General features: G+C 59.8%; 1 protein-coding gene across 1 annotated transcript; it reads right to left on the reverse strand.

The window, feature by feature from the left end:
* Positions 1–2488: 2488 nt before the first annotated feature.
* On the reverse strand, positions 2489–12520 carry FSCN1 (fascin actin-bundling protein 1). Its single transcript, XM_066342822.1, has 5 exons — positions 11570–12520; positions 4902–5058; positions 4693–4814; positions 4275–4442; positions 2489–3831 (listed from the first exon to the last, which is right to left on the reverse strand). The coding sequence occupies exons 1-5, from the start codon at positions 12399–12401 to the stop codon at positions 3629–3631; spliced, it is 1482 nt and encodes a 493-aa protein (XP_066198919.1). The 5' UTR covers positions 12402–12520; the 3' UTR covers positions 2489–3628.
* Positions 12521–14058: the final 1538 nt, after the last annotated feature.

Consider the following 14058-nt stretch of genomic DNA (forward strand, 5'->3'; position numbering starts at 1 on the left):
TCATACTTGCTCCAGCCTCAGCAATGCACTTGTGAGTTATTCACCTAGGTCCAGTTACAGCCTCTCACTGCGGGCCGTTAGCCTTCTCTTTGGACTTCTCAGAATCACTTTTCTCAAGGCTGGTGAAAAGCTACCCCTGCCCTCCTGCCTGCCGGCCCTGTTGTCATGACCCGTGGGGAAATGGCCGTCTCTGCCCTCCCTCTTGTTCAGGATTAAGTCAAAGAACCATTCTCTCCCGCCATTCCTCTCCCTTCATCGGTGCATTTTGGCATAGACAGCCCAGAGAACTGGTCCCTGGCTGTGTGTTGTTTTGTAGTAGAAGATGCCACTTAAAACCCTCAATAGAGAGGCATGGAGGCAGCAGAGGCTGTCATCAGGGTCACCTCTTCCCCACGCGGGGTGGTGAGAGGCCCCCCGAGGCTGTCCTGGGGTGTGGTGTTCAGAATCTTCCCTGTAGGCTCTGCAGGCATGCCGATCCCAGCTGTAAAGTGGGGGGAACCATAGTATCTTTTTATCAGCTGTGCGCTGGGCCACAGCCTGTCAGTGAGGATGGAGTCAAGGAGGACTGTTGTGTGGTTCCCTTCCCCCTGATGGTTCAAGTCATCTCCCGGGGCCCCGGTTCCGGCCCTCGTGTGCCCACAGGCTTCTGTCCCTCACCCTCTGCGGGTGGGTCAGCAGGACTAAGTGTGCATCACCCCTGCCTTGTCTGGGAATCTGAGGCTGCGTCAACCCCCACAGGAATCTTGGGCACCAAGTCTATGCCCACACCCTACACACAGTACACATCCACCCACACACCTGTGCATGGGCCGCTGAGGAATACAAGCCTGAGCTGGACCGTGGCAGGTGCGGTGTCTGGCCGTTGTGTGGTTCTCTCCACCAGGGCTCCCCTCCGGTCCCCTGTCCAGAGCTAGGTCCTCTTGTAGGTGCAAATGCCTCCCCTACCAGCCTCCCCAACCTACAGCAGGAACCCATTTTTGCAGAATCAGTGTTATTCAGAATCAGTGCCTGACCAGAGGATGCAGGAAAGTACCCCGGGGGTATCCCAGAATAAGTCATCCCTGCCCAGTGGCAGGACTGGGCAGCCTGGTCCCCCCCCCCCCGGGCCTGCAGGGAACTACCACACCCCACCCCAGTGAACCCCTTCTAGCGCATCCCCCACCTCCGGGTCTGGGGAGAGTTTGACTCTGGAACGTTCAGCTGTTCCTTCCACGTCATTGAGCCTTTTCTGGCTTCCAGCCTCACTGTAACGGGGCGGGGGGGGGGGGGGGTTGGCCGCCAGGACACCGCTGGAGGCCCAGCATCCCTTTGTAGCCCCCATCTGCCCTTGTCCATCTCAAGGCTCCCTTGGGGACCACCAATCACAGCTCAGGCACCTGTTTCCATCAGCAGCAGCCAGTCAGCGCTCCCGCTGACCACTTCACTGCCTTACCCTACCCCACCTAACCGTCCTTAACCACTGCCTTGTTGGACTCACATGTGGCACCCTGTCCCACCTGCAAAGTTGTCTTGCTGCTTTGACCCTCTGTAAGATGGGAACCCAGCTCCCCCCACGCAGGGATGCCTGGATTAGATGATGGACCACGGAAGTACCAGCCCAGACCCCACCTGCCTGCTTGCAGTCTTTGGCACTGACTACGTGGAGGTCTACTGTGGGCTCAGGACCCAGGTCCCTTCTCCAAGCTGGAAACTTCCTTAGCTTTTTTTTTTTTTAATAGTTCTTTTTGAGAGAAAGACAGAGACATGAAGGGAGAGAGATGAAAAGCATCAACTCGTAGTTGTGTCATGTTAGTTGTTCATTGGTTGCTTGTTCTATGTGCCTTGACGGGACAAGCTCAGGGTTTCAGACTGGTGACCTCAGCATTCCAGGTTGATGCTCTGTCCACTTTGCCAGCACAGGTCAGGCCTTCCTCAACTTCTTGTTTGCAGATAGGAAAGTGCCTCCCTGCCTCCCTCCTTTCCACCCACCCAGAGCTAGGCCAGGGATCCTGCTTTGAAGTGGGGACCTACTCTGATCTGCAAGCTCAGCCATCCAGCCCAGGCCCTGTGCTCACCCCCCATTCTGACTGGAGGGGGCCCCCTGCACTTTGGAAGGCAGCTGCCCAGGGCCCCATACCCCCCAGTTCTAGACAAGGAGTACCTGCCTCTCCAGAGGGTGTGCTCTCCTGGTCTGCTGAAGCTCCATCTCCACCTCCTAAAAATGCAGGTGCAGGCCCCCCCAATGTCTCCCCCCCCCCCCCCCCGCTCCAGCCCTCACAAACACCGGAGACACTGGGGAGCCACACAATCAGCTAATTCCCCACCACGGAGCTCCAGGGCCCCCGGCAGACCTCACGGGGGGGGGGGGGGGGGGCGCGACCAGGGTGCACACCCTTCCAAGGCCCTCCGTCCTGTAGGTGTCCTGGCCACTGAGACCTCCCCTCAGAGCCCTGGGCCCACCGCCCCCCACCATCTCTGTCCCTGAGACACACACGGGCCAGCCTCGGGGTTGGGGTCATGTTATTTTATTTTGCTCTTTCCAGTCTGAAGCTACTATCATGGGCATTTAGTTATATAAATGACACTTACAAAAAAATAAAAGACCAGGACACCCAGAGTGAGATGCATGGCAGAGACAAACCATGGTGGGGGGGAGCTGGCGGGGACAGGGCTGGGAGCCAGGGGTCAGAGGCCGGGTGGCTCTGCACAGGCTCCCAGCTGAGGGCGACACCGGCTTCATCCCACCCCGAGAACCAAAGTCTGGTCTGGTCAAAGAGCACCGATCGTGCCGGCTGGAGGCTCTGGCTGAGGCAGTGAGGGGCCCGGCACCCCCAGGTCGGGACGCCGGCCAGGCGGGCAGGCAGGTGGGAGGTGGGGACAGGTTCTGGATTCAGAGAGGTGCGCTACCTGCCCTACCACTAGCGAGCAGAGGGCACTGAGGCCTGGAGATGCTGTCTCAAGACCCCCCAATACCTCTTGAGGACCACTCATGGCTATCACCGGGCTTGCCTGAGCCATCTCCAACAGTAACATTTAAAAAGAAAAAAAAAAAATACTGATTTGGTCATTTCTCTGCTTCCAGTCAGGCCAGGGTGAAGGAGATAGGAGCAGGAGCCGCAGACCACAGGGATGTGCAAGGGGCAGGCCTGCTCCATGCAGAGGGGACAAGTGTTGGCCACTCTAGTTTCAGCCCCCGGCCCGTACAGCTTTCCAGCTGATGCAGGGCTGGTGCGCCCAGGAGGCCACCAGAGGGCTTGGGGCAAGTGCCCGGCTTCTGGGGAGTGGCAGGGGGAAATCTCGGCTTGAGGTGGGCAAGAGATTCCAGGTAGACCCCACCACACCCAGGGGCTCCCAGCCCACACTGCTTCTCAACCACTTTGGGGAAATAAGGCTCAGAGTCGTCTGAGGTCAGAAGAAAGAGGTGCCAGCCTCGCCCACAGCAGAGAAAAGGGCAGAGGGCCCACAATGCCTCCGAGAAACAGGCCGTGGCCGCGGACCTGCCCAGGGAGGCAAGAGGTTTGGGGACACCATTTTCTCTGGGTTTCCAGTTTGAAAGGCAAGGGGCTCGCCACCCTTGGTGGCGGCCACCTGGAGAAGAATTAGCGGGAGGGGTCAGGACGGGAAGGGACAGGGATGCAGGTGGCAGGGCCTAGTACTCCCACAGCGTGGCAGGGTCGATGGTCTCGGCGCTGGCCTTCAGGACCCCCGCGTGGTCCCCCTTCAGATAGCGACCGCCCACCTTGATGGCCACTTTGTTGTAGTCACAGAACTCAAAAAAGAAGTCGACAGGGGTGTCACTGCTGCTGGTGACCAACGAGTCACTGCCCAACGTCCAGTACTTGCCTGTAGAGTCTGGGGGGAGGGGCAAGACCCTGTCAAGCCCTGTGCCCCACCTTGCAATCACAGCTTCCAGAACGGGGGTGAGGTCAACTATGCCCACCCACCCATCCGTCCATCCTAGATGGCCCATGTCCCTGCCCCAGGGTTTTGGTATCGTAACTTGGGTGTCTGTCCTCCCCTGCCCACCCCTTCCAGAACCCTGGGCCCCTCTCTGCTCTAGCTCTGTCTGGGGTGGGCTGGGAAGTCTCCCTCCGACACAGACAAGAAGTGCAGGGACTGTTCCCAAATCCAGAGCCTCTGGTGGCCTTAGGACATCTGTCCCCCTGCCTGGGGCTTAGAATGGCTCAAGCCAAGTCACAGGCCAGAGTGAGCCCCCAAGCCAGGACTTCCCTGGCCTGGTCCAGACACTTGGCCCACTCCCACCCCACCCCCATTACCCTCACAGGAGAACCTGCCTTTGATGTTGTAAGCGCCATCATTGAACTCCAGCTGGAAGACGTCATAGCTGGAGCGGTTGGCGTCCAGGGTGCCCGTGACCTTGCGGCAGCCGATGAAGCCGTGCTCCCCGCGGAACACGATGATGGGCCGGTTGATCAGCTTCATGAGGAAGAGCTCCGTGTCCCCTGCCCCAGAAAGAGGAGGGGCCATGAGCCTCATGAGGATATGACTGGGATGCCCAGGTATAGCTCAGAGAGAGAGAGAGAGAGAGAGGAGCCTGGGGTCACAGCATGCCAGCCTGGGGTGAGACCAGGCAATGACAGCCTGGAGGGACAGCCAGCAAAAGGGCCAGCCTCAGAGGGCACTGGTGAGTGACAGCACGGTTAGCCCTCCTGCGGGGCGGGTCTCGTGGGGAGCTCACAGGCGGCTGGCTACCTGCTGTCTCCACCGAGGCGGCCAGCTGCCCGTTCTTCTTGGCTGTCACAAACTTGCCATTGGACGCACGCAGTGTGATCCGCCGATCACGCCACTCGATGTCAAAGTAGCAGCTGGCGTTCCTGGGTGTGAAGGGACAGGGTCAGGGGGAGCCACCCAGGCCCTGGTCCCACAGGAAGGGCAGGGACAGGCAGGCACAGGACACTTACTTGGTGGAGGCGGTGGACTGCACGCCCCCAGTGGCCGTCAGCGTCCAGTACTTGCCCGTGTGGGTACGGAAGGCGCACTTTTTGGTGTCACGGTCAATCTCTAGCTGGAACGTCTCCTGGTCAGTCTCTTCGTCCTGATTAGCCGACAGGTCCATACCTGGGGGGGAGAGCCTCCAGCTGGTACCCACAGCCCCGCCCTCCTCACACACCCACACGCACAGGGCTGCCAAGACCCCACGGCCTGCAGAGCAGGGGACAGACCCCAGGACCTGGCAGGGCCAACCCCAGGAGCAAGGCCGGCTGGATCCATGTCCACATCACTTTCTCTGATGACAGAACTGACACCTTCCAACAAACCCAGCTGCAAAAACACACGCTAGAGCCGATCAGGAGAACCCAATTCTCACGTGGCCCAGGATACGCTATTAAGGATCAATTATTCTTAATCATGTTGTGATCCTGTAAGAAAATAGCCTCATTTTTTAGAGAGGAAACGCCCTGATAGCAGGGATTTGCTTTAAATACAAAAACAATGGCGACAGGGGCAGATGGACAATACGGCGGAGCATCGCTTCTGGGAGAGTCGGTGGATCGGGGTCATAATATCCTTCCCGCTCCTGCAGAGTTGTAAGAGCGACAGTGACCCAAGAGCGCACACGGTCTCTCAGGAAATTTAGGAAACCCATAAAGCATTAACATGAAGCCACACACCCAGGACAGAACAGCACAGCACAGGACCGGTGGCCTTCCTCGGCGGACACGTCAGCCCCTACACATCTCCATTTACACATGATCTGCCTCGTTTTGCATACCAGGGTGGACTCCTCCAGCGGAAGCCTGTTGTCCAACAGGACCAATTCGCATCCCCATGTGCCCTGGGTTCTAAGAACCCACAACCACAGGACGTCTGCCCCGGGCTCAGGGCTCGCCAGCATCTCACCATCGGGGCCTTGATGCCTTTATGAGGTTGAGACCATAATGGTGGGTGTGTCAAGTGTCCCTTCCGGCCTGACCAGGCGGTGGCGCAGTGGAGAGAGCGTCAGACTGGGATGCGGAGGACCCAGATTCGAGACCCTGCGGTCACCAGCTTGAGCGCGGGCTCATCTGGTTTGAGCAAAGCTCACCAGCCTGGACCCAAGGCCGCTGGCTCGAGCAAGGAGTTACTCAATTTGCTGAAGGCCCACGGTCAATGCACGTATGAGAAAGCAATCAATGAACAAACTAAGGTGTCGCTAGGAAAAACTAATGATTGATGCTTCTTATCTCTCTCCATTCCTGTCTGTCTGTCCCTATCTATCCCTCTCTCTGACTCTCTCTGTCTCTGTAAAAAAAAATAATAATAAGTGTCCCTTCCGATGAGCTGGAGAGCCCAGGTCTGAGCGCCCCTCCCCAGGACCTATCCTTAGTTCTCTAGCCACCACTCCAAGAATCTGAAAGGTGTCAGCCCCTTCCTTAACCCACTGACATGTCCCCACATCAGCACCAAGGGGTAGGGGCCTTCATCCCCACTTCACAAAGAGGGAGACTGATGCAGAGAATTGGCGTCCTTGCCCAAGGTCACCCAGAGAGAAAGGGAGGGGTCCTGAGAGCTCTCAGGAGGAAAGGTGGGCACACTCAGGCTCCTGAACCAAACCCTCTTGGAACTGTATGGGCTCAGCCCTCCAGGTCCCTGGGCACCCCTGGCCCCAATGTCAGGGATCTACTGACAACCTGAGGATCCACGATCACACCCCCGGGGAAGCACTGACCCAGGACGGGTGTCAGCAGGGGCTGGGCCTGCGGAGCACTGAGCCACCAGCAAGAACCGACCATCCTAAAGCCACACCGAGGAGCACAGCTTGGGGCTGGGGTCCCCTCCTTGCTCAGACCTCACCCAGCCGACTAGCCAACCTGCGCCACCCCCCTGGGCTGCAGTTGCCACACCCCTGCTCTACAGAAACCCACCCTCTGGGCCTCAGCCAATCCACCACATGACACAACCCGCCCAGTGCGTGGTGGGCTAGCCACTGGGAAGGAAGGGAACAGACAGGTAGAAAAGTCCCTCTGAGGACACCCCAGCAGCAGAAAAGACAGAGGAGGCTCCCCAAAAAGAGGAGCAGAGGGTGCAGGGAAAAGACCTGAAACAGAAGGCAAATCTCTAAGAGCCTCATCTTGGGGGGGGTTCACAGGGCTCGGCGTGGCCCACCTGACAAGTAAAGGCGCTCACCGGCCTGCCAAGTCCATCAGAAGCTCAATGGGACCTGCGGTTCTGGGGCCAGGAGCAGCCCAGGGCCACCTGCGGGCGTCCATGGGCTTGAACCACGGAATCATCACTAACACCCTCCTTCCTCAGAGGAACAAAGGGAGGCCCCACCTGGGCGGTTATATGCCCAGGGCCATAACCGCCACCATCAGCTCACTTAGCCTGGCTATGTCCAGTCCCGGAACCAGTGTGACCAAAAGGCCCAGGCTAGCCCGTGAGGGACCCCAAAGTGGGGGCCAGGCGGGCACCCTTGGGCGGGCACCCTGCTCTCACTCAGCCTCTGCTTCTCTCTGCCAGTCAAAAGGGCCCAGTCTCTCTATTCTGCCAGGAGGTGCAGAGGATTTAGGGGCCCGGTGCCACGTAAGACCAGGTCTTCCAACCCCAACAGGAAGGGGTGGGGTGAGGGGAGCTATCCCCCCTACCATCCGGCAAGGCTCCTCCTGGCTCCAAGGCCAGGCCCAGACAAGAAAGGCCCCTCTTGGCCTTGGAGTCTCTAATTAGAGCTGGGTTACTATGGAAACGGGGTTTTCTTTGAGATTTTTCTTTTCATCAACAGCAGCACAGAAAACCTGAGTCACTCACGGGCCCACAGGAACCCTGGGGAAGCAAGAGAGGCAGGGGGCTCAACGGAGCCCATGGGCACATCTCCCCCCTTCTTCCAGAGCACCCTAGACTCCTGGGACACCCACCTATCCCCTTCCATCGTGACTTTCTGTCTCCATCCTCTGAGCCATTCTCCAGGGTGGCTCAGAGGGCGCACCCCTTCCTTGTCTAAGGACCTCCCCTCCCCCCTCCCCCTCTCCCCCTCAGTCTTAGCCATTTCCCAAATCCCCAGTCACTAGATCATTCTCTCCCACCCCCATTCAGTTTAGGGGAGGGGTCTGGAAGCATGAGGGGGGCCCTCCTCCCCTCTCCCCTCTCCCCTCTCCGTTTCCAATCACTCTGGCTGCTACCTGGCCACTTCTACTCCCTCCTCCACCCTCACACAAGCCATTCCCTGGGCCTGAAACGCCCTTCCCTCATGAGAACTCTTATTCATCCCACAAAGCCCAACTTGGCCAGCGTTTCCTCAGCATGGAGTCCCCAGGGTGCAGCTAGCCAGACAGTCACAAGGAGGCTGTGAGACCAGCTGGAAAGTGTGCTGAGGCACTTGCCCAGGGTCTGGCTGGAGCCTTGGGCAGGTGAGGTCCCCAAGGAGCAGGAGGTACTGCCACTCAGTGCCCTGGCATCCTCCACCTCTGCCCCAGCCATGTCCTCACCTGTGGTCACAGTCACACTGCTCCCTGGGGCCTGGGATGGACACATGCCATCTGCCTCTCACATCAGCTCTCGGGCACCAGGACGCCACTGCCTCTAATGGTGGCTGTGCTGACCCCTCCCAGAAATACAGCCTGGCTGAAAATGTGCCCAGGGCAGCCTGGGAAAACTGAGGCAGGAGACAAGGCTGCAGCCTCAGCAGGAAGCTCCTCACCCCCACCAGGCCACCGGTGCGGGCCTGCCAGTATGATTCACACACACACACACACCCTCCCAGCCACCAAGCCCAGGATCCTCCTCCTTCCTGGCTGGTGTTTCCCAGCTGTGTCAGAAGTTGCTCCCTGAAGCTGCCTCCTTGCCACGCATGCCGGTCCAAAATGGCCTCCGCAGATATAACACCCCCGCCCACCCCCCAACACACACCAGATGCCAGCTCTGGGTCCTCTGGGTCCAGATGGTCTTCCTGTCCCACCAGGAAGACCTAAGGCCAGCTACTGTGAAAGCGAGATTAAGGCTCCCCTCCCCCAGTTCCACTTCCCACTAAACTCATAGAGGAGTTAATACACCTCTCTTGGCCCAATTTCCAGCTCCTCTGTCAGCCTGAATCACATCCTAACACCCCCCAGCAAGCTTTACTAAAGAGGAGCTGGCGGGCATCTCTCCATTCTCACCAGTGGCTGCCAAAAAGATCCTCAAGCTTACTCTGAGCTGTCTATTCCTTCCTGCCTCAGGGCCTTTGCATAAGTCATGCAGCAACACCTTTCCACAAACTTACTCATTCTTCAGGTCAACTCAAGGTCCACCTCAGAAAGGGACCCCTCCCCACCATCTAATCTAGAATTGATGTACTTCCTGGATCCCAGACCTTTGCTTGACACGCTGGGATGTTGATCGTGTCTCAAGGAGAATATCAGCCCCACCAGGGAAGGGTCCAGGTCCAGGACAGGCCCACCTGTTCACCACTCCTGCCTCAGCATGTCTCTCTCCACAGGGGCTCAATGTCTGCTGATGGAGTGGCAACACCCGCCCCAGCCAGAACTAGTTGAGAACAGAAAGGTGACGCCGCCTGACCTGTGGTGGCGTAGTGGATAAAGCGTCAACGTGGAGCCTGAGGTCGCTGGTTCGAAACCCTGCACTCTGTGGTCAAGGCACATATGGGAGTTGATGCTTCCTGCTCTTCCCCCCCCCTCTCTCCCTCCCTCTCTCCCCCCTCTGTAAAATTAATAAATAATAATTTTTTTTTTTTTAAAGGTGAGGCCTGGGCCTGACCAGGCGGTGGCGCAGTGGATAGTGTCGGACTGGGATGTGGAGGACCCAGGTTCGAGACCCCGAGGTCGCCAGCTTGAAAGCAAGCTCATCTGTTTTGAGCAAAGCTCACCAGCTTGGACCCAAGGTCGCTGACTCGAGCAAGGGGTCACTCGGTCTGCTGAAGGCCCACGGTCAAGGCACATATGAGAAAGCAATCAATAACTAAGGAACCACAACGAAGAATTGATGTTTTTCATCTCTCTCCCTTCCTATCTGTCCCTCTCTCTGACTCTCTCTGTCTCTTCCACAAGAAAAAAAAAAAAGAAAGGTGAGGCCTGGGAGGCATCAGGGGGTTTGGATCAGCACCCACTACAAAGTCAGAAAGACCCAGTTCTGCACACTGCTTCCTAGCTGTGTGACCTTGAGCACATGGCTTCACCTCTCTGGGCCTAAACCCACCCATCCTGAGGATGGAAGCCCTACTTTCCCATGTCCATCAGCAAACTCGGGCACAAAACTGCCTCTTCCTCTGCTGCAACAGGAACCCAGTCAGGAGAGTGGCCATAGGAGGAAGGCCTCCCCCCACAGGAGAGGGGCCACTCACTGGGCTCCCATCCAGCTACCTCCAGAGGCTGGAGTCCAACTTCCCATCCAGGGGAGCAAGACGACCCACAGGTCTCTCCCATGGGGCCGCCTGCTGCCAGGAATCAACTGCTTTCTTCGGGGCAAGGAGGCCAGAAGGAAAAGAAGCCTCCTGGGGGACACTCTGGGAGGAAAAAGGGAGGGCTCACTTCTGGCTAGGAAATGACCAGACCAGCGGGAGGCCCCGGGAGAAAATGCCACGAGTTGCTGACAATTGTTCCAGACCGGAGCCTCGGGGTAGGGTTCACTCGAGGGTAGGGGGCTTCCGGAAGGACCCGGGCTCGCTCTGAGGCCGCCCTCTGACGCCTGCGGGGCAGTTCGCATCAGCCTAGGGACGCGCGGCGGGCGCAGGGCGGGGTGTCTGGCAAGCCGCCATCCACGCCACGCCGTCCCAGGTCCGGGGCGCGAGGAAGGAGGCCACCTCCCGGGAAGGCTCCGGAACGGGACACGGGGTCCTGGGATGGCGTACGGGGTAGTCTTCAGCAGGGGGTACCCACAGAAAGCCGACTCCCCTTCCCCGCCCTGCCGCATCTGGTTTTCCCATCTGCAGAGACCGAGCAGGACAAAGGGGGCGAGGGAGGGCCCAGTAGAAAAACCCGCCCCCCTGTTCACAAAGGCCGCGGCCTCCAACGAGGGCTGACAAGGGAGGAGGAGCTGGGGGGGAAGGGCAGGCACGGGGGGGGGGGGGCTACCCCAGCAGAGGCCGACCCCACCCGACAGCAAGAGGTAAAGAAAGACACGGAGGGCGGGGAGGTGGAGCGCACCCTGCGGAGATCAAAGCCTCCCCTCCCGCCCTCGAAAGGCGATCTGTAGGGGTTGGGGGGACGCCCAGGACGTGTTAGGACCCTCGCCTCCACCTTTGAGCTAAAGGCCCGCTACGGGGGGAGGGGTTCGAGGAAACAAGCGAGGGATGTCCCCTCCCCAAGGCTGAGCCCGCTGATCCGAAGGATCAGTGTTGCGTGGGGAGAACCAACCCAGATGGAGCAGGGGGCAGGAGAATGGCACATATGCGGGGTCTGGGAGCCTCAAACCCAAGGAGGGGTGGGGTTATGCAGCAGCGCCCAACGCTGGGCAAAGCCCCACCCCTCGCCCCCACCAGCGGGCGCGAGCGCGGGTCCTGCAGCGGGACAGGGTGGCCTGCGCGCCTAGCGGGGGCGCACCGGGCACCGCTCCGAATGCAGCGGCGCCGCGGGCGAGAAAGGGCGGGAGGCTAGAAGGTCGGGGGTGGGGTGTGCTTTGTGCACAGAGCCGGAGGGGAGGGGGCGGCGTCCCTACTCACCCTGGCGCGTGGACACGTTCCTCTCGTTGGCGGCCTGCAGCACGACCTGGGCGCAGCTCTGCTCTAGGGCAAAGAGCTCGTCCTTGCCCACCTTGGTGGCCTTGCCTGCCTTGAGCGTGCCGCTGGGGCCCGACGGCGCCAGGTAGCGGCCTTCGCAGTCGCGGAAGGCCACCTTGCCGGAGCGAAATTCGAGCGTGTAGCCGGTGGCGGGCTCGGGGCGCGCCACCAGGCGCCCGTCGTGGCGCAGGAAGCGGTGGTCAGAGGTCTGCACGCTGTAGCGCTGGTCCTGGAAGGCCAACGTGATGAGCGAGTCGACGCCCCAGGGCACGTCGCGGTCCACCGCGATCTCGTCCGCCGGCCGCGCGCTTAGGTGCGCGTAGCGCTTGCGGGTCAGGCTGTAGATGTTGACCTGCGGGTGCATGGCGATGTGCACGCTCCACTTCTCGGCCGGCGACACGGTCTGCGCGAAGCACGACAGGCGGTCCTCGGTGCCGCCGAAATAGCGCCGATGAGCCTCCGACTGCAGCGACCAGCGGCCGTCGTCGTGCGCCACGATCAGAAAGCGGCAGTCGGCGCTGGGCACTTCGCGCTCGCAGGTCACATTGCCATCCTTATCTGCCGCCAGGTAGCGGCCCAGGTGGCTACGCAGGCACACGGCTGCGCTGCCTGCTTCGTCGGGCGGCTGCTCCAGCGTCCAGATCTGCTTCTTCTTCAGGCTGCTGGCCGATGCGTTCACCTTGAACCCGAACGCTTCGGCCGTCAGGTACTTGTTGCCGCAGTTGATGAGGCCGAACTGGATCTGCACCGCCTCGGTCGTGCCGTTGGCGGTCATGGTGGCGGCGGGCCCAGGCGCGACCCGGGAGGTCGGTGGCGGGTCCCCGCGGCAGCTCCCGGATCCTTTGTTCGGCGACCACAGCCCGGCGCGCACTCGCCGTAGCGCTCCACAAAGCCGGCTGGGGCGCCCCAGCCCCTTTATAGGCTGGGTGACGTCAGCAACGCAAGGCCCCGCCCCCGCCTCGCCGCGGGGCTCGGCGTGGGAGGGGGCTCGCAGCCGGAGGGAGTCAGCGTCGCAGCTGTGGGGCCTAGAGGGGCGCGGTTGGCGGCTCGGTTCGAGTGTCCCGTCCTTCTGCACCGCAGGCATCTATAACTCTCTGCCTCGGCCGCCACCCCTCCCCCATTGCAGGGCTCCGCCCTCGCAGCGCCACAACCGAGGTCTCACCCAGAGTCCCGAACCCCTCTGAGGCCTCCTGACCCCAAGCCTAGCAGGGAGGAAGCACGAGCCAGGTTTGAGGTTGTGACAGAGACGTTGTAACTGGGTGGAGGCGGTCCGGAGGCTGCCTGGAGGCTGCCTGGAGGAGGTGACCTTAGAGCAGAGCCTTGAAGGGGCCAAGGGAAGACCCTGCAAGGAAGAGCCTGTAGGTCGATAGGGTGAGGGGTGGGCAGGCCGGGAGCTGGGGAGGGGTCTGCAGACCCCAACTCACTCAGCCCAGGCCCTACAGTCCCAGATCCCTCGCAGTAGCCCAAGTACCTGGCCTGGCTGTCCCTAGTAGGTCTCCGTGGCATTTACTGCAACAAATGACCAGCGTTCCCGCTGTTGGGACGCCAAAGCCGCCGGGTCGTAGTGTAGGAGCCAATACGGTGAGCAGTGTGCCTTTTACTGGGCAGGTCAGAGAGGTGCTACAACTCTGGACAGTACAGCCCTGAAGGTCTGAGCCCAGGTCCCGCCTCTAGAGCAAGTATGCCTTCCACTTAATGCCCCAGATCCCAACTTCATAGAACACTGAGCCAGCACACAGGAAGAGTGTCACCCTCATCCTCCATGACCCCAGCTCTCCATCCTCCACCAAAGGGGACATTCCCTACGGACACCACCTCACCCCTGTCTAGGAGCACTTCCCTTTTCTGCGCTTCTCTGAAGGCCAAGACTTTTGCTGGGACATTCCCCACATGCCAGGCAGGCCCCTGGAATGTCAGCATGACCACAGACTGCCCACGAGGTCTCCAGGCCAAAGCAGAGGGCACTTGAACTAGCTCCCCAGCTTCCTAGCTGCTTAGTCTGAACCTATACTTCCCCACAGACAACCCCCTCTAGGGATTTCCAGGAATACAAGTTCTGACCTCCTCACCTTAATGTGCAAATGGATTTGCTAGCAAGGCATAAGCCCCAGCAGGCACGCCCATAGCATCCCCTCCCAGGAAGCACACCCACTGGAAAGCTCGGGAATCACGTTTCTTACTTTGAGGTCATCTAACTCAGGCTGGAAACTCAGGGTCTCTCTGGCTGGGTGACTTAAGTAAGTTACGTAACCTCCCTGAGCCTCAGTTTTACCTTTTGTAGAGGAGCAACAAATCCCCCACTCAGGGTGATCAGAGAGTCCCTGGGGATACTCTCAGACTCTGTTTTTGACCACCCTCAGGATCCAGGAAGACCTGTGTCTAGTTAGGGAGACCCCAGACGTCTGGCCAACTACCTAGACTCAGAGGAAAGG

This window comes from Saccopteryx leptura, chromosome 6 (genome assembly GCF_036850995.1).
Source record: "Saccopteryx leptura isolate mSacLep1 chromosome 6, mSacLep1_pri_phased_curated, whole genome shotgun sequence".
In the NCBI taxonomy this organism is placed as follows: Eukaryota; Metazoa; Chordata; class Mammalia; order Chiroptera; family Emballonuridae; genus Saccopteryx; species Saccopteryx leptura.

Bases quoted from the DNA above. Each gene is read 5' to 3' on its own strand.
- FSCN1 (XM_066342822.1), bottom strand. From the start codon at position 12,401: ATGACCGCCAACGGCACGACCGAGGCGGTGCAGATCCAGTTCGGCCTC. The intron at 4,443-4,692 runs GTAGCCAGCCGC...TTTCTGGGGCAG, and splicing joins CGCCTCGGTGGAGACAGCAG to GGGACACGGAGCTCTTCCTC. The intron at 3,832-4,274 runs GCAGGTTCTCCT...CCCTCCCCCCAG, and splicing joins TGGCGCTTACAACATCAAAG to ACTCTACAGGCAAGTACTGG.